Source organism: Capronia coronata (genome assembly GCF_000585585.1).
Source record: "Capronia coronata CBS 617.96 chromosome Unknown acBCG-supercont1.8, whole genome shotgun sequence".
Taxonomy (NCBI): Eukaryota; Fungi; Ascomycota; class Eurotiomycetes; order Chaetothyriales; family Herpotrichiellaceae; genus Capronia; species Capronia coronata.
This window is the reverse complement of record NW_006912900.1, coordinates 139631-159662: the sequence shown is the minus strand read 5'-3', so window position 1 is coordinate 159662 and position 20032 is coordinate 139631. Positions and strand designations below refer to the sequence as shown.

At 53.1% G+C, this 20032-nt stretch overlaps 9 protein-coding genes across 9 annotated transcripts; 5 read left to right on the top strand and 4 right to left on the bottom strand.

The window, feature by feature from the left end:
* Positions 1-31: 31 nt before the first annotated feature.
* On the bottom strand, positions 32-1549 carry A1O1_08311 (uncharacterized protein; the record flags this gene model as incomplete). The annotated part of the gene is made up of 1 exon (XM_007729173.1): positions 32-1549. The coding sequence occupies one exon, from the start codon at positions 1547-1549 to the stop codon at positions 32-34; it is 1518 nt and encodes a 505-aa protein (XP_007727363.1).
* A 1065-nt stretch (positions 1550-2614) lies between these two features.
* On the top strand, positions 2615-3226 carry A1O1_08310 (uncharacterized protein; the record flags this gene model as incomplete). The annotated part of the gene is made up of 1 exon (XM_007729172.1): positions 2615-3226. The coding sequence occupies one exon, from the start codon at positions 2615-2617 to the stop codon at positions 3224-3226; it is 612 nt and encodes a 203-aa protein (XP_007727362.1).
* A 467-nt stretch (positions 3227-3693) lies between these two features.
* A1O1_08309 (uncharacterized protein) lies at positions 3694-5405 on the top strand (the record flags this gene model as incomplete). The annotated part of the gene is made up of 3 exons (XM_007729171.1): positions 3694-3750; positions 3824-4561; positions 4608-5405. 3 exons carry the CDS (start codon positions 3694-3696, stop codon positions 5403-5405), a joined length of 1593 nt encoding a protein of 530 aa, XP_007727361.1.
* A 462-nt stretch (positions 5406-5867) lies between these two features.
* A1O1_08308 (uncharacterized protein) lies at positions 5868-7673 on the top strand (the record flags this gene model as incomplete). The annotated part of the gene is made up of 1 exon (XM_007729170.1): positions 5868-7673. One exon carries the CDS (start codon positions 5868-5870, stop codon positions 7671-7673), a length of 1806 nt encoding a protein of 601 aa, XP_007727360.1.
* A 287-nt stretch (positions 7674-7960) lies between these two features.
* Positions 7961-8250, bottom strand: A1O1_08307 (uncharacterized protein; the record flags this gene model as incomplete). The annotated part of the gene is made up of 2 exons (XM_007729169.1): positions 7961-8022; positions 8079-8250. The coding sequence occupies 2 exons, from the start codon at positions 8248-8250 to the stop codon at positions 7961-7963; spliced, it is 234 nt and encodes a 77-aa protein (XP_007727359.1).
* Positions 8251-9362: 1112 nt separating this feature from the next.
* A1O1_08306 (uncharacterized protein) lies at positions 9363-11305 on the top strand (the record flags this gene model as incomplete). The annotated part of the gene is made up of 2 exons (XM_007729168.1): positions 9363-11208; positions 11274-11305. The coding sequence occupies 2 exons, from the start codon at positions 9363-9365 to the stop codon at positions 11303-11305; spliced, it is 1878 nt and encodes a 625-aa protein (XP_007727358.1).
* Positions 11306-12046: 741 nt separating this feature from the next.
* Positions 12047-13825, bottom strand: A1O1_08305 (uncharacterized protein; the record flags this gene model as incomplete). The annotated part of the gene is made up of 1 exon (XM_007729167.1): positions 12047-13825. One exon carries the CDS (start codon positions 13823-13825, stop codon positions 12047-12049), a length of 1779 nt encoding a protein of 592 aa, XP_007727357.1.
* A 1057-nt stretch (positions 13826-14882) lies between these two features.
* On the top strand, positions 14883-16734 carry A1O1_08304 (uncharacterized protein; the record flags this gene model as incomplete). Its single annotated transcript, XM_007729166.1, has 5 exons — positions 14883-15079; positions 15157-15481; positions 15534-15728; positions 15788-16147; positions 16201-16734. The coding sequence occupies 5 exons, from the start codon at positions 14883-14885 to the stop codon at positions 16732-16734; spliced, it is 1611 nt and encodes a 536-aa protein (XP_007727356.1).
* A 1010-nt stretch (positions 16735-17744) lies between these two features.
* A1O1_08303 (POT family proton-dependent oligopeptide transporter) lies at positions 17745-19636 on the bottom strand (the record flags this gene model as incomplete). Its single annotated transcript, XM_007729165.1, has 3 exons — positions 17745-18742; positions 18795-19552; positions 19608-19636. 3 exons carry the CDS (start codon positions 19634-19636, stop codon positions 17745-17747), a joined length of 1785 nt encoding a protein of 594 aa, XP_007727355.1.
* Positions 19637-20032: the final 396 nt, after the last annotated feature.

The window sequence follows — 20032 nt, the reverse complement described above, 5'->3', positions numbered from 1 at the left end:
GGGTATCTAAGTCGTTTCATCATGCATTTCATTAGTCCCAGTCGTACTGAGTGACAGGCTCTCGCTGAGTAAACTCGAACGCCTCTGTTTCGGTGGCCAGTCCTCTCTCCTTTCGCTTCTTTAGCTGAATAGATCCTTCCTTGCACACATCACAGGCAAAGTAGCAATCAGCAAGCCCGGCCTTGTCTCCAAAGTACCGCGACACCAGATCGTGGCGGCATATGTGGGTGTTCTCGCAGAATTCGACGATGCTTTTCAATGACTGCATTCTCGCCTCACGTTTGGCCTTGCTCTTCTCCCGGTTTGCGTCCGATCTCGCCCGGAACTCGCAACGCTCTTTGTCTTCGCGAGTGTAGAAGATGATACTGGACGCCGCTTTGTCGTCTCGGCCCGCCCGACCTGATTCTTGAGTGAACGACTCCATGCCACGGGGGAGTCCGTAATGTATGACGAATCGGATCGTTGGAACGTCAATGCCCATGCCAAAGGCCGTCGTAGCGCAAATGATGTTGAAGGAGGCCATGAGACTACGGCCGTCTTTGATCGGCAGGAGACGGGGATCGGCAGTAGCATATCTGAGAAAAGTTGTCTGTGTCTGTTTACGTTTCTCATCTTCTAGCCCGGCATGGTATGGCTGCGCTCTCATCTCAGCCCCGGTGAGCTTTGACGCAAGCCAATCGGCGGTTGAACGGAGGGGCACGTAGATGATTCCGCTGATGGGTGCCACAGCAGCGACCGGATCGTCTTGCAGAAGTGATTCTAATCGTGCCAGACGTCTTTGGTGCATGAACTCCAATCTGTTCATGAGATAGGGCAGCATATCGTTCTCGCCGTTCTCCGGATTCGACTCGGAGAAATATTGGACTTCGTAGTGGATGTTAGGGCGCGATGTCGACGTCGCGAAACTTTTGGTCGTCTGATCATCAAGCCCCAGAAAACTGAAGATGTCGTCCCTAACCTGGCTGGTTGCTGTGGCGGTCACGGCCATGACGGGCACCGCAGGGCAGTTGAGCGTCGACTTCAGCCATTTCAGCTCCTTGTACGTCGGCCGAAAATCATGGCCCCATTCGCTGATACAATGGGCCTCGTCGACGGCTATGCGAACCAGCTGGCCTTGACGATGGATTTGGACGATCAGTTTGCGGAAATGGTCCGTCGCGCATAGTTCCGGGGTCACATAGAGTAGCTTCGTAGCTGGGTGTCCGCAGAGGAGGTCTGTCTCGATCCGGACCTTTTCTGCCCACGGTGTCTTGCCGTTGATGGACTCAACTATGATGCCCAGCTCTTGTGCCGATTGGACTTGATTGTGCATCAGTGCCAGAAGGGGAGAAATAACGACGGTGACTCCGAGAGAGACCACGGCGGGCAGCTGGTAGCAGAGAGACTTCCCAAAGGAGGTGGCCGCACAGAGGAAGACATCATGGCCTGCAATGGCAGCAGTGATGACTTCTTCCTGCAGTGGGCGAAACGAGTCTTTGCCGAAAACTCGGCGGAGGGTGAAACGGAGATCTGTGATACTATCGCTGCGTTTCAAGGAGGCCCGTGGCATTTCTACCGTTCGTACTGAACATCAAGAGAGCACACTCAGGTCTGTCGGAAGCTGACCGGATCATAGTCAGGGTGGCAATGGCAAATACCTGGGTATGTTGGTCTATCAACGATGCGATGAGGGCGCGACACGAAGTTGAAGTGAAGACGCTTCTGCATTGAATGCTCCTCCGTCGAGACGCGACTCCACGTGACACATGATGCTACGGTGAAGTATGTACCCAGCCATGCTCCCAAATCGACCTCAGCTCCAAGTTCCAGATCTAAGATCAAACATGAGCTTTTTTGTTACCGTGTCTTTGTGCTGGCCATGAAGAGATTTGAGACCACGGCTGGCTGCAGCTGGTTGCACTCAGCCTCTGAACTGATCTCGAAGCGGTTTGCGCTTTCCTGCCTGGCTCTAAGAGTCATGACTACCTCTTCGTCTGAGGGAGCACTGAGACCTCTGGCCACTGGTGCCTCCAGCTGGGTCTCCTCTACTCTGTAGTGCTTTCCAGGTGCCCACAGAAAGCGCTGTTAGTTGCATGATTGTTTTCTGCCGGGTTTCTGCGTGCATTGCAAATGCGTCCGGTTCTAGAACACGGCAAACCAGTTCCAGAACGGATCCCAGCAGCGAAACAACAGCCACAGACGGCGAAGGCTCACTGACGGCGAAGGCTCACTTTTCATGCCATGTCTTTTGTCTCTTTCGCAATTTCCAGCTGCCGATACTTGATTGAACAAAGACAGGTTCTAAAAAGAACTTCATTCTGGAGACAGGGAGGTGAGCAGTGCCAAACGGTAGGCAGTATGGGTATGATAGATATTGCTTTATATGATCAACCCGGATCTCATGTGTACTTCTATTGTCTTCATTTCCCTACTCTTGGTTCTTTGAGACTCTGTGGCTGAAGAGTTTTCGCATCTTACCACTCAGGTCCAAGTGAGTATTACATTCGACTGATTATCTGATCTTGAGGCGGTGAGTAGTCTGGCATAGCTGATGCTCTGGCGAGGCTGACACGCACAGTATGAACAAGAAGTCGCATATTTGACTAAGGAGTCCCAGTGTTTGACTACTCCAGGCATGTCAAGAAGTCCGCTACCCTGTCGAGATGCCAACTGCAGACACGGGGACTGTTCGCTGTCTCGCCAGAACAAGCAGCTAGAGCAGCGCGTCGGAGACGAGCTGTTGCGTGCAAACAGAGCCGAAAGCAAACGAGAGCTTTTGAAAACAGATTTTACACATCTGGAAAGCGCCATGAAAGCTCGTGATAAGGAAAATTCAGGCTTGAAGGAGAGAATAGCATCTCTAGAAGCATCATTGAAGGAAACATCGGCGGCTCTTGAGGTCGAAAAGACTGCGGCAAATGAGATCCGAGGCACCCTGAGAATGGTCAACTTCAACAAAGAGCACCAGCTTGTCATGGCTCAACAAGCATTGGCGCTTGTCAACAAGATCCAGCTCGATAAAGCAGAGACGTTGTCAGAAATCATCCAGGACTACCTACGTCGACTGGGCACCGACATCAACCTGCAGGCGCTTCCAGATGAAAAACAAGCCTCGAATGCATTAAGGACTCCGAAACGACCTCGATCTGCTGAGCCAGTGGACGAATCAGCCAGAAAGCAGTCAACAAAACCACGGATTCCACCCCAACGGGAGAAGGTCGCCGAGGGAGGGCCCAACGGTGCCTAGGATATAGGAGGTCCTTTTGTGACAAGACTTGCTCAATAACGACCATGGGAGAAGACGTAAAGTATGAAGGACGGTCAGAACCAAATCCAAGTCTCGATTTGGAGACACCCCTGAGCGACTGAACCAATGCTGCGTACAGCCCACATCCCACGGATGTTTTACTGCTCGCAGAATGTGCCTCTTTTGGCTTAGTGAATCAGCCACTCAATTAGGCAGACTCACAGGTTCCTTGGTCTCATCACAAGCAGAGTAGTTGTCAAAGCCATGGCCACAACCATCCCTTTGGATGATCTGAATAGCTCCTCGCAGCTCTGCCTCAGTCGACATACCATTCTCCCTCTTGCATATTTCCAGTTCTCCGGTGTTCGTCACCTTTTCCTTCCGTTGCATTGCTGTGTCGATGTCACTGTTTGAAATGCTCGACAACTGTTGTGATACTGAGAAAGCCGCAGCTTGCAAGATTTCCAATGGTTGGTATTACTCGCGCTCGCGGCTGCGAGACCTGCAGAAAGCGCAAAATCAGGGTACGTAGATCGTTGCTCTCTGCCTCATACGTTATGCCCGGATGCTGTTTCAAGCTGACTGATGCGGCAATAGTGCGGCCTTGAGCAGCCATCCTGTGCCCAATGCATCAAGTCGAAGCGGGTATGCGCAGGTTATCGTCGGTATCCCATCTTCATTCAGCATACGGTCACGGACGGAACGAAAGCAGAGTCAGCTGTCCGCCATGAAACCGCTAATCTGTCATCTCGAACAGGCGCAACAGCTCAACAACAGCAGGCAGAGACATCGAAGCCCATAGAGACACCGACAGTCAACACTGATAGTCTCTTACCGTTGCTGAGCCTGTCTTTCCTGGTCGGTCATATCAATCCCCACCCAGCATTACGACAGCAGCTCCTCGAGGAGTATCTCTCTCTGTATTGTCCAAAAGCCCACCTTGGCCCAATGCAGCGAAGGCTGTGGTTGTTTCAGCTGCCGATCATGCCACACATGAACCTTGCCTTGGAGGTGTCTATGATGGCGCTGTGTGTGGCTAAACTGAGCGACGTTTACCATGACCCGACGTTAAGATATGAAAGCCTCAGGCTATATCATCGAGGCATCCATCAGCTCCAGAAGGCACTCTGGGACCCCAAGCTCATGTATCACGAGCAGACACTGGCTGCATGTATTGCATTGGCTACCTACGAGATGAGCCAGTGCCCGAACGAATCAAAGCAAGGGTATGTTAGCCATACATCCGGTTGTGAAAAGTTGATCCAGCTCCGTGGGCCGGATGCGCACACTGATGGTCTAGCACATCAGGTCTTTGTACAGTTTCGAATACAAGGGGTAAGTGCCCGTCATTCCCCAGGATCCTGGTTACTCACGGGAGTAGATCCTGTATGCTCTAGACACCCAACAATCCACGTTCCTGTCGGATTCTGTGTGGCAGAAGGTGCCGTGGCGGAAAAATCCCAAGACCGTCTTCGATCAGGTCTACGACTTTGTCATTATTGCTCCGGAGCTCCATAGGCAGGGTGCGATGCTCAAATACATGGATCCCGGCGACCAATTGCGGCTCGCGACAGAGATGATTGCGAAGTGTTGGAAGATGGATGGAGATCTTGCCTCATTCTATGACCGACTTGTTAAAAGCCATACGGGGCCGCTATATTGGCCCCAACTGGCCTGTGGCTATATCCTTGATGAAGATAAAGACGATGAATTGATATTCCCGGTCGCCTTCCACTTTGCGAACCTATCCGTCGCCAGCACGGTGCTTGTGTTCTGGGCTTGCCAGGCAATGTTGTGGCAAGGGATGATTCAGCTCTATCGCCTCATGGATGAGTTGCGCGATACACTCCGCAACAGCAGTAACAACGATGCATATGGAAAGAATGCCGAACTGATGTCCGAGCCGCAAGCGGACACCAAATGTTTCGATCTTCCAGCTCTTGAACATCGGGCAGACTTTGCAGCTCCTGCTCGTAACATCTTTCAGTCGGTGGAGTACTGTCTCATGGATGAAATGAAGGACCATGGTCCAAAAACGATCGCTGCGTCACTTCGAATTGCAATGGAGATACTACGACCTCACGCTCCTTACCGGCGGGAGATGCTGTGGGCGGAGGAGGCGATGGCGAAAATCCAAGCCCGGTCTCTACGTCTGCTTGTCTATTACACTGGGGGGTGAAAATGCTGTGAAGGCCAATGGCAGGCAGAAATGGACCAGTTGATGCATTAGCCAGTTAATTTATACTGTTCAGCAGAATTCCTTCTGATTAATCCATGGTAGCAGACCTCTGATAGTGCTCAGCTTATAATCACTGCTGTTCGATGTACGATTCACTATAGGCACAAGGCTGACCAATCACATATCGCCAAGGACAGCCTGGCCACTTCGACTTTCATGTTTTTCGTCTTCATCTCTTCATCTCTTCACCCACTGCTTCCTTTAGTGTCTCAAGCTCGCATTTGATAGACTCGTGCTAGGCCTCGTGGCAAAGTCTTCCAGCTCCGGTCCTCCGCCTGTTCTCCTGGTCTGATCGGCACCATGAAGATAAATCTGGCCACATCCAAGTCCGACTAAATCTCGCGGCCCAAACGCGACGCCGTTCACTTTCCGTCGTTGAAAGTGAATATCACCGCGATCAAGATGTCACCGCCACCAGGCCCAGCGATGGAGTTTCTCGGTCGTGTGGCCTACGAGATGGAGACGATGCGACCGCTGCTACCCACCTACCTACATCTCCTCATATCGGCGATCTTTCCCATCTACACTGCGGCCCATGCCTCGCTGTCGAGACCACCATCCGCTGCCCGTCGAAAAGGCAAGAAGCGCAGCTCTGATGACGACGAGGCCGATGAAAACGAGTCGCAGCAGATCGAGAGCCTGACACCTTCAGACGCCCTTCTTTTCCCACTTTTGGCTGGTGGGACCCTGGCTTCTCTGTACTTCATTCTTAAATGGCTTCAGGACCCGGCCTGGCTGAACTGGGCTTTGGGCATCTATTTCTCTCAGTTGGGCTTGTTCTTTGCGGTCAAGTTCCTGAAGGACATGTTCAGCGTCGCTCGCTCACTTTGTTTCCCTACCACCTACTCACTAGGAGGGTCGGTATGGAGGGTTGACGAGCAAGAGCAATACTACAGGAGTGAGGACGGCAGGACGACAACTTCGCCCTTTCCTGGGTATCTGCGGGCACTTCCATTCCCCCAAGCCGTGACCCGGAAGATCTGGAAACTTAGAGGCCTCCTGTACGCAAGAGCGAGACTTAACTTACATCTCCATGGCTTCATTACCGTCAAGAGATCGATCGACGTCCTGGATGTGGCAAGTCTGGTTCTCTCTTGCGCTATTGTGTACTATCACGGGTTTGTGTCCAAGCCATGGTTCCTCACCAATTTTCTCGGCTTCTCGTTCTGCTACGGGTCTTTGCAGTACATGACTCCGACGACTGCCTGGACAGGGACGCTTGTTCTAGGCGCTCTATTTCTCTACGACATCTACTTCGTCTTCTTCACGCCAATGATGGTAACAGTGGCCACGAAATTGGATGTCCCAATCAAACTGCTGTTTCCCAGACCCGACGGATGTGTTTTGCCCGTAGGGACGCCTGAAGGGTCACCGGCTATGGAAGAATACCTGCAGTGTCTAGCAAAGAAGAGAACCATGGCAATGCTCGGCCTGGGAGATATTGTGGTTCCCGGAATGATGCTCGCCTTCGCATTGAGATTCGACTTGTACCTGTACTATCTGCGACAGAGCGACGCAAAACACAAGTCTAGCGGCGACCAACCTGCAGAACAAAGTGAGGAGAAGCCCTTCTACGTGAATGCCCGAGGAAGTTGGGGTGAGCGGTTTTGGACCAGTTCCAAGTTGTGGGCACAGGAGATCAAGGCGAAGCAGTTTCCCAAACCATACTTCTATGCTACAGTCTTTGGCTATCTGGCCGGTATGTGTACGACAGTCGGCGTGATGCAGGTGGCACAACATGCTCAGCCTGCATTGCTGTACTTGGTCCCTGGAGTTCTCCTGTCACTCTGGGGCACAGCGTTGGTCAAAGGAGACTTCAAGGCCTTGTGGCAGTATACGGAGCTTCAGGATGACGAAAAGAAGACTGCTAATGATGGGACTAAGGACACCGACGGCATTCAGCAGACCAAAGGTGTCGAGAACGGCGAGGAGCAGACAGTCGACAAAGATGCAGGCAAAGGTGACGGACAAGAGCTCGAGCTTGTCAAAGCGCCAGAGACGGAGGCGGATACTCGAAAGCCTGGAAAGGAGAGCCAGGAGAGTCAATGCCACCAGCTTGTTTACTTCTCGATTAGTCTGCCCGAACAGTCCCGCGAAAGAGAAGAAGGGTCCGCCATGCAGAAAAACACGAATGGTTCTGCCGAGAGTAAAGATGGCGAACGGGAGGGTGACGGCAACCCTCCTGCGAAAAAAGCACGACGAGCATGAAGGGGCTGGGCGAGTGAAATCATAGACAGACCAGGGACTCTCGATCAAATGGATGCATAGCGATGGCGAGGAAACAGAAAAGCTCAATGGGTTTGATGATGGTTCTTCGAAGCACTGGCGCGTGGAGTCTGCATGGAAACGAGCTCTTGTTTATCCACAATTCATTCTCATTGTGTTCAATTTTCCATGATTGAAGCTTTTGTCATTGACGCAGCTATTGATGCCATGCTCCCTCCTTCATCCATCGGTTTGGTGGTATGGTATGAAGGCAGTGCCGCGTGCAAAGCTTATTTGTTCAACTCTTGAGCCTTTGCCTTCAAATCGTCCTTGCTGGAGGCCGGGGGCATGTCTAGAAGATTGTCAGAGGACTGTTTCCTGCGATCCCTGCATGGTGAATGAACTTACTGTCCGAGAGTTGTGGACCTTTGCTCCGATGGTCTTCGGACGTGGCCTGCTTCAATGGACCCTTGTTTTCATCGTGAAGCGGGTGGTCCGAGGCCGTGGAGTCGGCGGACTCTTTGGCGACCTTGTCGAAGATGTGGGATTGAGTGTTCTCTTCGGCGGGATGGTGAGGCATGTTGCTGGTGGATATGTATCTGGTGGGTTTGAGTGGTTTGATCGGACTCGGGGTTTCAATGAATACCTAGGTAGTTGGGCAAGGTAATGGAATCGAAGTGCTGAGGTCAAATTGGTGTAAAGGAGGAGATGAAATTCAATGCTGGCAAGAAACAGGACGACATTATGTACTTCGATGATGCAGCGACAGTAGTACGTACCTGTAGTGACCGTGCCACTCATTCCAGGCTGCGGCGTGTGTCACTCACTGGCAGGTGTGTAAGGCATCGTAGACCGATGACGTTGTTGGGATGCGGTGCAGTGCCGGTGGTGGGGAAAGAGATGACGGAGGCCAGAGATATGATCATGGTGATAAGGCACTAAGGTACCTTATCAAGGTACTACTGAGATACCTAAGGTACTGGTACCTGACGTACCTAGGCAGGTAGGTACCTACGTACCTTAGGTACCTCACGCCGCCTGTCTTGGTTGGATGAGCCACATCATGATGTGCAGATGTGCGGATACTTCCAAGCTGCGAACATCATGCCGAGATACTGTAAAAATAAGAGGGACACCAGTACACAAGTACGTAGGTACCTTAGGTAGGTAGGTAGGTAGGTATGTATATCTCAGGTATCTCGAGTACAAGCAAATAAGGACCCTGGGTCCCTAAGGCGGCAAGCTTATTTATGGGTGTGAAGCTAACTTTGAACTCTGTAATCAATGCTCCAGGGCTTGGGGGCTAAGGAGGCCTAAGGAGGCCTAAGGAGCCTAAGGTCTAGGTAGCCTCCTAAGCCCCAAGCCCTTAAAACTTGAAGGCCACTACTGCTGCTTTCTGCCACCTGCGGCTGGTGACTGGTGTCACTGCCACGCGGCTAACGCAGCGCAATCTTTGGCTTTCTTGTTCTTCCCCGGGACTTGCCTAACTCTCAGTTGTCACCTAGTATTCTGTGCCAGATATCTAGTACGTACAGTATCGTTCTCTTCCATCATCTTAATTGGAGTCTCCCTGTGAGACTCGCTTCGCGCTACTACTACATCCACGTTCCTGTTCCAGCACGATGACGAGATGAGGCTCTTGTGAACTCCGCGGCCGCTCATTCCTGGCGGGCTCACCAATATCTTCTCAACATGCCCTCAATTCTCTCCGACGCCGACAAGGAGACCGTCAAGCGCACCGTCCCCAAAGCGTCAAACAAGATCCAGGCTGTTGCCGTTGCTCGACTCTACGTGGCCTATCCAAATCGCAACCGATGGACGTACACAGGTCTCCAGGGGGCTGCGGTTCTCTCCAACGACCTCGTTGGGAACACGTTCTGGATTAAAATGGTCGACATCTCACCTGCGAACAGAGGGGTGATATGGGATCAAGAAATCTATGACACTTTCCAATACAACCAAGATCGGACCTTCTTCCACTCGTTTGAGTTGGAACAATGCATGGCAGGTTTATCCTTCGTTGACGAGAAGGAGGCCCGGCAGTTCAAGAAGAAGATGGATGAGCGGGAGAAGAATGCCAGCAAACACACTAAGGCCCAACCTTTTGCTTCCGCTGCTGGCGGAGGCCAGGTTTTTGTTCCTGGTGGTGGGCAAAAACATCACAGCAGAATGGGTGCCTTCTTTCGTCACAGGCACAGCTCCAATCCTGTCCAGACGCCGCAGCCGCAAGCGACTGCTCCTCAGCCCATCTACAGCCCGGTCTCTTCAACACGCTCTCACAGTAGCGCAGGGGGCATTGATTTGGCTGATCCGACATGGAGGCCAATCCTAGATGAATTGCTTGCCATGGGTATCACGGAGGACCAAATCGAACAGAATGCCGATTTCATCAAAGGTTACGTCCAGCAGAAGCAGGCGGAGGAATTGGCGAATGGTATCGCCCGGGCTCTGCCCACGGTTTCTGACGCAAGGTCGAGGGCTCCTCCTCCACCGCCTCCTTCGGCACCCCCAGCATCGAGAATCAGTCCCCAAAGTACAGGTACCGCAAGTTCGTCAAGCCGACGAGGTCCTCCGCCAGCTCCACCGCCGTCGCGAAGACCAGCGGGTGGAAGAGCATCCTCACCACCACCGAGTTCTCCCCCAAGGACACCGTCACCCGCGCCTAGCCCGCAACCAAGATTCCGGGCTCCTCCACCCATTGCAGACGCAGGCAAATATGCTGTTAAAGAAGGCCCTGCAGTCCATCCTTCTGGCCGCACCCGAGCCGCTTCAGGCTCGCTAGCAAATCCTGGTCCGCCGCCTCCGCCTCGTCCTCCAAAGGCGCCCATCGAGGAGGAGCCTTCCGGCATGTTTAGGGTGCCTCCTCCATTCACCGGGGAGCGGAAATCGTCAGCTCCTCCTCCCCCGCCCAGTCGCGGACCAGTGCCACCACCTCCTCCAAGCCGGGAAACGCCTACACCGTCTGGCCATATTATACCGCCGCCATTGCCGCCCAAAGCAGCAGCAGCACCATCTCACCCTGCGGCTTCTGCGGCCATTCCACCTCCTCCACCCCCGCCACCCCCGGGGCGGAATAATGCGCCCCCTCTACCACCTCCCAACGCCCGTGCAGTTCCTCCTCCACCTACCGGAGCAGGTCCACCACCACCGCCTCCTCCACCTCCTCCGATGCCCTCCTCCGCAGGGCCACCGCCGCCACCGCCCCTTCCTGCATCATCTGGACCACCTCCTCCCCCTCCTATGCCTGCCTCAGGCTCTGGGTCGACGGCACCTCCGCTGCCCCCAGTAGGAGGTGATACACGAGACTCACTTCTTGCCGCTATTCGCAACACAGGAGGGACATCCAGCGGTCGCCTGCGCAGAGTTAGTTCCAGCGAAAGACGAGACCGTTCAGCCGCGATGGTGCCGGGAACAGAATCTGGGGCTGCTGCTCCGTCTGGTGCGCCAGGAACGCCTGCTGCAGCTTCGGATGGGGGCGGACTTGCCAACGCGCTTGCGGCAGCTCTCAGTCAGCGGAAGAAGAAAGTCAGTGGCAGTGGTGAGTTGCCCATCTGTTTTCTATTTTGTTTCTGGAGCGTATAGGTATGCTAAATTGGTGTACAGATGACGAAAAGGACGATGATGATGATTGGTGATACAAAGCCAAGTCTGATCAAGGCTATGGGAGTACTGTGCCTCGGATGGATTCGAGCGGCAACACGATCACTGCAATCCGCAGTATTTTGGGCAGCTGGGCAGCGCGAGCCAGAGCAAGGTCATGCAGTACAAGATAGAACTCGAGACAAAATTCGATCTGTGTGCCAAATCCTCCATCATGGTCATCTAGGAGTTTGCCATTGCCGTGCCATTGCCGTGCCATGCCACGTCTACATTAACTTGCGAAAGCCGTGGTCAATGATACTCTCACCAACAAATGAGAGGAAAATGGGAGAGCTTCTTGAATCGCACGAGCTAACAGTACATCGCGTTAAGGAGATCTATGTCATCGTCAAAACTCCTCGCCCGTAACCATTAGTATCGCTGTTTATATCTTGGAGTGGACAACCAAAGCAGACGTCAGATGGTTCGCTCTGCTTCACACCCGAAGGGACAGCATCTCCTTCAACACGCTGCCTACCGGCGGCCTCGCTGTCGTGGCTCTTTCTAAAGCGGCCCAATCCCGTTCCCAAACCCTGACTCCGTCCAATGCAATGCCCAAAAGAGACCGCTTGAACGCTATAGAGAGAAGATGCGAATGAGAAGAATATCCGAATCGCGTACGTCGGATAGTGAGTGGCGAGGCACAATTGGTCCACCGGTGCGCTGTCGGCGTGTCGTCCTAATAGACGGTCTTCCCCCCTTTTTGCTCTTATCATGTGCTTTTCTTCGAGTACAATTCAAGCACGGTCGTCTTTCTCCACGACGCCCTTCGGCTTCTGTGCATCCGCCTTCATTTGTGCTTCGACGTCATCCACGTCGTCCTGAAAAGTCACGCTGGGAGACTCCGACCCTGCATCCGCATCGCTATTGGTAGCATCAGCACTGTCGCCTCGCGGAGTGTCGTCGGCTTCAACGTTCAGCTTGTGCATGCCCAGCCCATCCATACCCGGCCAGAGGACCGGTCTCGAGGGAGTGTCGCCGATATTGGTGACTCCCCCTTTCAACCTCGCGAACCGCTGGGCCTGGCTTTCCACAGCTTCGCTGCGCCAGTTGCCGCGTCCTGCTATCCTGCTGCGCTGGCCCCAAGTGTCTGGTCCCTCGCCCCACATGCGGACTTTCTGCACCTTGCGCAACTTGCGCATGCCATAGACGCAGATCACGGCGGACAGCACGAAACAGACAGCGCTGACTCCACCAAAGGCGAGGTCGGACTCCTCGACGAAATTCTTGACATTCATGCCATAAAGTCCGGCGATAAGGGTGCCACCGGCCAAACCTAGGGTTCCGACGCTGAACTTGATCTCCAGCAACATCAGCTGGTTTCGGTTGGCGTCCAGGATTGCCTTGATCACCTCTTCCGTGTTGCGGATGTTACTGATCAAGTTGCCGGAAATCTCGACGATCTCGTCACAGATTTTGTGATACGACTCAAGAAGCATCTCCACCTCTTGATGGTCGTCCTCGTCTCGAGGCTTGCCCGTTAATTTTCGTTCAGTCAAATACATGGCAGACAGATCATCATCGGCATTGAGGAGGTCGTCGATGGCGTCTCGCACGAGACGGGCCTTTTGTTCGAAGGTACCTAGCTTTTTCGAATGGATAAGCAAGTGTCGCAACTTGTCGCGATCGATGTCCTCTTCGAGCTCGCGCAAGATATGCACCACCGGCTCGCGGACCAACGCGAATTCCGCTTCCAGACCAGACGTCACCGAGATCAGAACCGCCTCAAGAGCCCGGAACTCATAGGGAAGATATGTGGAACCATTCCTTGGATCCGCCTTCTGCCGCAATTTGCCCTCTAGATCATACATGAATAGAGACTGCGTGTAAGAGTCTGTGCTCCCGTATGCGTCAAACACCAACACCCTGTCGGACTGGATGAGTACCCGGAGGTGGAGGAGATTGATGAGGATTGCTGTCGGGCGGACAAGGATATGCGGTAGAACCGAAGAGTCTATCTTGCGTAGATCACGGGGTAGAAGCCCATATTTTGCAATCAGTTCTGATTTCTTGAACTCGCCAGAAACGAGGGTGACGGAGCCATTTGCGTCGAGTTCGGTGCAACGGAGTTTCAGATCCGCGCCTGAATGGTTGCGCGAAAGGGCTCGGGAGAGGTTGAAGAGTTGTGCCGACGTCTCGTCGTAGCTCGATGGACGCGCCGGGGGATCTGGTGGCTGCTTGAAGCGCGAAGCAGCTTCCTTGCGCCGTAGCCAACGGCGCCAGAAGCCTAGACTGTGAGTTCGTGTGCTGGCATTTCGGGCCTGCGGCGGATTGGGAGGAGCCAGCCTCGGAGGCGGCAGGGCCTTGCACGGCTCACGATACCGGTGCCATAGATCGTCGTGGGGGATCTGCTGCTTTGGCGAGGACCGGTGCGAGGAAGTGCACAGGCGCCGACAGGATCGTGCCGTGCTTGGAGGTTGTAGAAGGACGGATCGACTGGGGCTGCCGAAGACAAAGTCGGACTGAGACCGCAGGAAGCGCAGGAGACCTCTGGAAGGCGGCGCGGGCGTCTTCATTGCCTGTCTCGGGGAGACGAACAACCACCGCCTCTTGAAGGACAGGATGATTGCCAGAGATTGTAACTCTGCCAGGAATCAGTGCTGTCAAAGTGCCTCTTCTACAATAATGGCGACGACGTCCTGTACTTCAAGTTAAGTCCGGGAAAAAGTTGTATCGAAACGAGTCCTTGGCGGCACAAGCCTGACGAACCGCCCCACTGGCAGACCGCGCCGCTTTTAATCTGGTCCCACTGATTCTCTCTACCAGTACGTTAGTGTCGTTTTAGTGAACTATTACACGCTAATATTTAGAGTACTTTTGAAGCTGAGAGGTCGACATAGAGTTGTGAGTGACATCACAGCGCATAACCATTGAATATGATTGGTTACCTAGGTAGGTAGATAACACTTAGTAGTAGTAACGGACTCGGAGATACCCATATCCGGCTTTGGCCTGGCACTGGTATTCGTGGCCCACTCTTGACCACTATTCTGGAAGCCTCAACATGTCCCCCCGTCGCCGGGGCCCAAGGTCATATCTAGTTACTTGACTCTTAGACTACTGGCAAAGAGCGAACAAAGGAAAATTGCTTTGGAGCGGTGACCCCTCCTAAACCGATGACGTCCTCGGAGATGAAAGAAGTTGTTCAATTTCGCTGCTGCCGCTAAAAGGACAGTTAAAGCTGGGTTTGATGGCATTGAGATCCACGGGTAAGTTCAACGGCCGTTGGCTGAAGTAGCTTTAAATCCATTCTCCTCATTCTTCGGCTGGCATGAAGGTCACCCAACGCCGACACCACGACAAGCGACTTTGGTGAGGTAGGCAGGGGCTGAGATCGGTGTCCTAGCTATCACTTTCCCAGAGAGGTATGAGTGAAATAGATAAGGCGGATCTTGCCGCCACCAATCAGATAAATGAATTCAGACCCTCACCTCAGCCTGGTACGGCGATACGTCCGGTTTGGAGATGCGCTTTTCGTTGAAGATCAATCGCTCTCAAAGACTGGCCAGGATTTCTGAACACAAAAGTGTGACGACCCGTGTGCTCGATTTATTTGTGCTGTATCTTAACAAAATGTCATCCGGTTCGTGGCAGGATGTCGTACGACAAAAGCGCGACACGCGGACGAGGCTTATCGAACCTTTCCTGGGCCATTCAGACGGTGCAACCGACGCGTCCATTCTCGGAATAGATAATGTGGCAGAGTTGACTAGGTTATACGAGGATGGGAAGCTTCGAGCACGCGATGTCCTCGAAGCCTATATCAAAAGGTACCTAAGCAGGCAGCGTGCCCACCACCAAAGTTATGACTGACCTCTTGATAAGAGCAGCAGAGGCGCATCAGCAGGTTAGCCATCGGTGCTGGGACATGCCAGACTCCTGCTGACACAGTCTCGCAGACGAATTGCTTGACAGAAGTTTTCTTCGAGGAGACGTTGAGAGAGGCTGACAAGCTCGATGATTATTTCCAGCAGCATGGCAAGCTGATTGGACCCTTGCACGGAGTACCTATAACACTAAAAGACCAGTTCGATGTCAAAGGCGCCGACTCCACGATCGGCTATGTGTCGCGAGCCTTCCAACCAGCATCTGAAGACGCCGCGATTGTCCGGATTCTGAAGGATCTAGGGGCCGTCGTTTTGGCCAAGACAAACCTTCCCCAGAGTATCATGGTAAGGCCGTTCGGCTCATCAAGAAGTCCTCAAATACTGAAGGACCGTCCAGTGGTGCGAGACCGAGAATCCACTATGGGGCCTCACGGTCAACCCTCGTGACCCCAGCTTCACCCCAGGTGGCTCGACTGGAGGAGAAGCGGCTCTGCTTGCTCTGCAGGGATCAATGATAGGATGGGGAACCGATATCGGGGGATCGATACGTATCCCCAGCCATATCAATGGGCTTTGGGGTCTGAAACCAACGGTGAGACATCGCTCCAAAAGCTTCGATTGTCATTTCTCTGACCTTGTCTTCCTCGGTAGAGTTCCAGGCTGCCATACCAAGGGGTGCCGGTGTCAACGGAAGGCCAGGAGCATGTGCCATCTTCAGTGGGTCCGTTGGCAAGAAGCTTGTCGAGCCTCGTGACCATCATGCAGACGGTGATCCAGTCCAAACCTTGGGTTCTTGATCCCAAAGTCGTACCTATTCCATGGCGACAAGATATGTATGAAGAGATCCAATCACGACCGATGAGGATAGGCATCTTAGTGGATGACGGGGTCGTCAAAGTCCATCCTCCGATTGAAAGAGTGCTAAAGGAACTGGAAGCAAAGCTCAAGAGCGCCGGCCACGAGGTTGTGTCCTGGGACTGCTCGGGACATAGAGAATGCATTGAAATCATGGTAAGTAAAGTTCCAGCTGTCCTGAGAGGAGTGTTATCCTGACAAGTCGCAAGGACCTGTTTTATACTGCGGATGGAGGCGAAGATATTCGTCGAGAAGTCCAGGCTGGCGGCGAACCGTTTATTCCACACGTCGAGGCCCTGGTCAACCGGGGCCAGGCAATATCGGTCTACGAATATTGGCAACTCAACAAGCGGAAACTTGCGGCGCAAAAAGCTTACAACGACAAATGGAACTCGACAAAATCTCCCGCAACAGGAGAGCCACTCGACGTGATACTTATGCCCACAATGCCACATGTAGCGGTACCACATCGCACCTGTCGATGGGTCGGCTATACCAAAGTATGGAACTTCCTCGACTATACAGCACTGTCCTTCCCCGCCGGCCAGGTGCAGGCCGAGGTCGACACCGTACTGGAGGACCAATACGAGCCTCGAAATGACCATGATGCATGGAACTGGAAGCTCTACGATCCAAAGACCATGGATGGCCACCCTGTCGGATTGCAGATAGTTGGGAGAAGATTCGAGGAGGAGAAAGTCCTTGGGGCTGCAGCCGTCATAGAAAACTACATCAAAGCTTGATCCCCATCGAAGGCCGAGCTGTCGGGCTTATATAGGGCATGCTCCGTTCGTATTGCTTGTCGCAGATTAAACTCACATTACCACTGGGAGACTCCTCCGTTGACATACACATCCTGTTGGCTGCCAGCGTTCCCATGAGCCGCCCCCGTTATTCCGCCCCCGTTATTCCGCCCCCATTACCGCCCCCCATTTCGGATGTTATTTTCTGATTAGGTATATCAGAATTGTCATTCGGGTCTATATGATGCCTTGATTTTCATTCTCTATTAACCCTAAGTCACATATAACATAAGGGGGCGGTAGGAGTCGCCCTTTTCGCCCCCTCTCTCCCCCCCCCTTCCCCCCCCCCCTCCCAATCTATATGAGGCGTCTCTCTTGGCGCCTCCCGAGACGCCTCCGCCTCCTATCAGGGGCGATTTCTCGGAAAGCTGCTGGCCAGTCATGTATGAACTGGCACCACTTGCCAGAAAGATGCAAGTTCCTCTAATATCGTCCGACATTGCTGCTCACCAGACTTCGGCTCTGCGCAATGGCAGTAGCCAAAGGGCAGCAGCCAGAGGGGCTCGGGACACTGTGACGACGGGTGGGTTTTGTCTATATGAAAGACAGAGTACAACCCTTTTAATTGACGCCGACTCCGCAGGTGGAGTTCGAATGTCGTTCATGTAATGGCTTGCTCGTGCTGACATGGCCACCGTTGTTATTGACTAGCCCGGACAGCTCGCGAGGAATTCTACAACATTCCGGCGTCCTCCATGACATTGAAAAGGGGCAGTATGGAGCGGACAAGTTGTCACAAAATCATCTGGTGCGCGATATTGAGCGCAATATTGATTTGCAAAGGGCATCCTTGAGTTGTATGTCGTTGTATGTCGTTGAATTGAGTGGATACGTATGTATTAGTATTCCGTGGCCGTTAACATGGCGTAGAAGTACGCCTCAACCATCTACCTATGTATGACACGTTTTGTCTATATATGGTTGGATTTATTATCACCGAACTTCATTGATCAAGCCGTGATATGCGACTCTCTGCGTTTCGCGTCGATGGGTAGGACATCGTCTTCGATGTAGTTCATTTCTTCCTCCTTGTCATTAAGATGGTGGAACAAGACCCAGATGAGGATTGCGACGCAGAAAGTTCCGATGCAGAGACCAACGTACAACCACATGATAGCTGGATCGAACGCCGCAGGGACAAATGCCTCTCCGATTGCCGAACCAAGAGCGTTGGTGAGCAAGAAGAGCGACTGCACGAAGGACTTCATGCGAGGTGGTGCTTTGGTGTATGCATATTCATAGCCTGTCGCCGAAGCAAAGATCTCGGAAATACCAATAAACATGTAAGCTGGAGTTTGAACGGCAATGTGGATGTTGTTGCCCTGCGCCGTCCCATCGACGATGGAGGCGTCGCACAGCGGATGTCCGTAACATGGTCCTCGGGAATAGATGACATGCTGGATGATTGCAGCGTACATCATGGCAAGCGCGGCGACAGTGAAGCCCGTAACGATCCGGCTGATGGGCTTGAATGCGATGCGGCGCTTGCGCAGCATCGGGTAGACCAGACGATCCAAAATCGGAACGAAAACGATGATAGAAATGGGATCGAAGTTTTGCATAAGATCGTTCGGTATGCCGTGACCCCTCATCTGAAGCGCTTGGGTGACAAAGTTGTTCGAGAATTGGCCGTATACGACCCAGTAGATGGGGTAGAGCGTGAATACCTTACAGGCGGTAAGGGCGCGCTTTACCTCATCGATAAAGGAATCGTCCCAGGTGACCGTCTTGTTGCTTCCCCTTTCGCGGAGGAACGACTGCTTTGGGGCATCCATGCTGCGATATCTGATCATCAAGCCGACGGCCTTGAACGCGTCGGTGACGACGCTGCCTTGAGGAGGTCTGTCCACATATGTCTTACGACCGAGCACCAGAACCGTGATGCCAACTGCAAACATGCAAGTGCAGAGAGTGAAGGCAGAATAGAAGCCGACATCTCTCTCCATGTCTGTAATTTGTTAGTGGGAGGCCTGCTCGGCGAACAAGGACATGGAACTTACAAGGCGTCGCCAGGAGAGAGAGCGCGCCGATATTGATGGTCCAGTAGAAGATCATGTAGATCCGCTGAATCGTGACATAGGGGTCGATGACGACTCTTTCACCCTTTGGGGTCACAGCAACCTCCATATGTCTTCGGGTGTATTGCTCAGCGATCAGAGGAGCGACGTTCGCCTTGATACCTCCGGTACCGAGGCCGGTGAGAAGGATGGAAGTAATGTAGCCACCAAGGCCAGCGCCATTGTGCAAAGAGACGGGGATTGAAGTCAGGACGAGAATGAGAAGACCGACAAAGTAGATACTGGCAAAGACGATAATGGTCTTGTATTTTCCCAGGTATTGATCAGCGATGAGACCTCCGAGCAGGGGTGTCACATAGCACCAGAACGAATAGAAGGTTGTGAGACCGGTAGCTCCTTCGTGGCCCATACCGAGGCCACCAGGGCCCAGGCTCCCATCCGGAGGATTTTGGACATAGTTCTGGAAGATACCCTGGCAACCATAATAGGTGAAGCGTTCGCAAAGCTCGATGACGGCGACCAGAAAAACGGAGGCTGGAAGGCTCTCGCCGACGTGGCGTAGATTCAATCTCTCGTAGACTGTAGGCTGTCCGCCAACCGGGGTTTCTATGTCGGCCTTCTCATTGAAATCAGATTGTTCGACACTGTTGGTGGTCGTCACTGCAGGTAAGGCAGGCTTCTCCAGTATTTTCTCCGAGATTACGGAGGCGCGTCTCGTTTCCTCGACATCAGCGTGGAGTCTATCAGCGGCCGCGGGTTAGCAGTGTCATACAGGGCAGATGAGAAGCTTCTTACTGCGTGAACTCGGAGTGGTGTTCTGCCATGGCGTGCGGCTGACTGAATTCGCAGATATACCGCGAACGATACACTGCGGTTGCCGGAGCAGAAGATGTCTTGCCCAAGAACTGAGATCTCCTCGTGGGCAAACATGGCTTTTAGGGTCTCATGGTCCCCCCTGGCCTGTGGTTCTGACATTCCAATTGTCGGGTCGATATGTTGTGTGGTGGAGCAGTCCTACCGTGATGCAACGTCAGGTCACGGAGCACCGAGACGAAGTCATGATGTTTTGTAACTGTTGAATTGATAACCATGTTGCCAGTGTTACATGAGCGGACCTTTGGGGTGGAAGAGAATGATACGCTGGTGGACACATCAAGCACGAGGATTGTGGTGCGTTGGATTGATGGATCGCGATGGAGCAATCAGGGTGGAAGTTATAG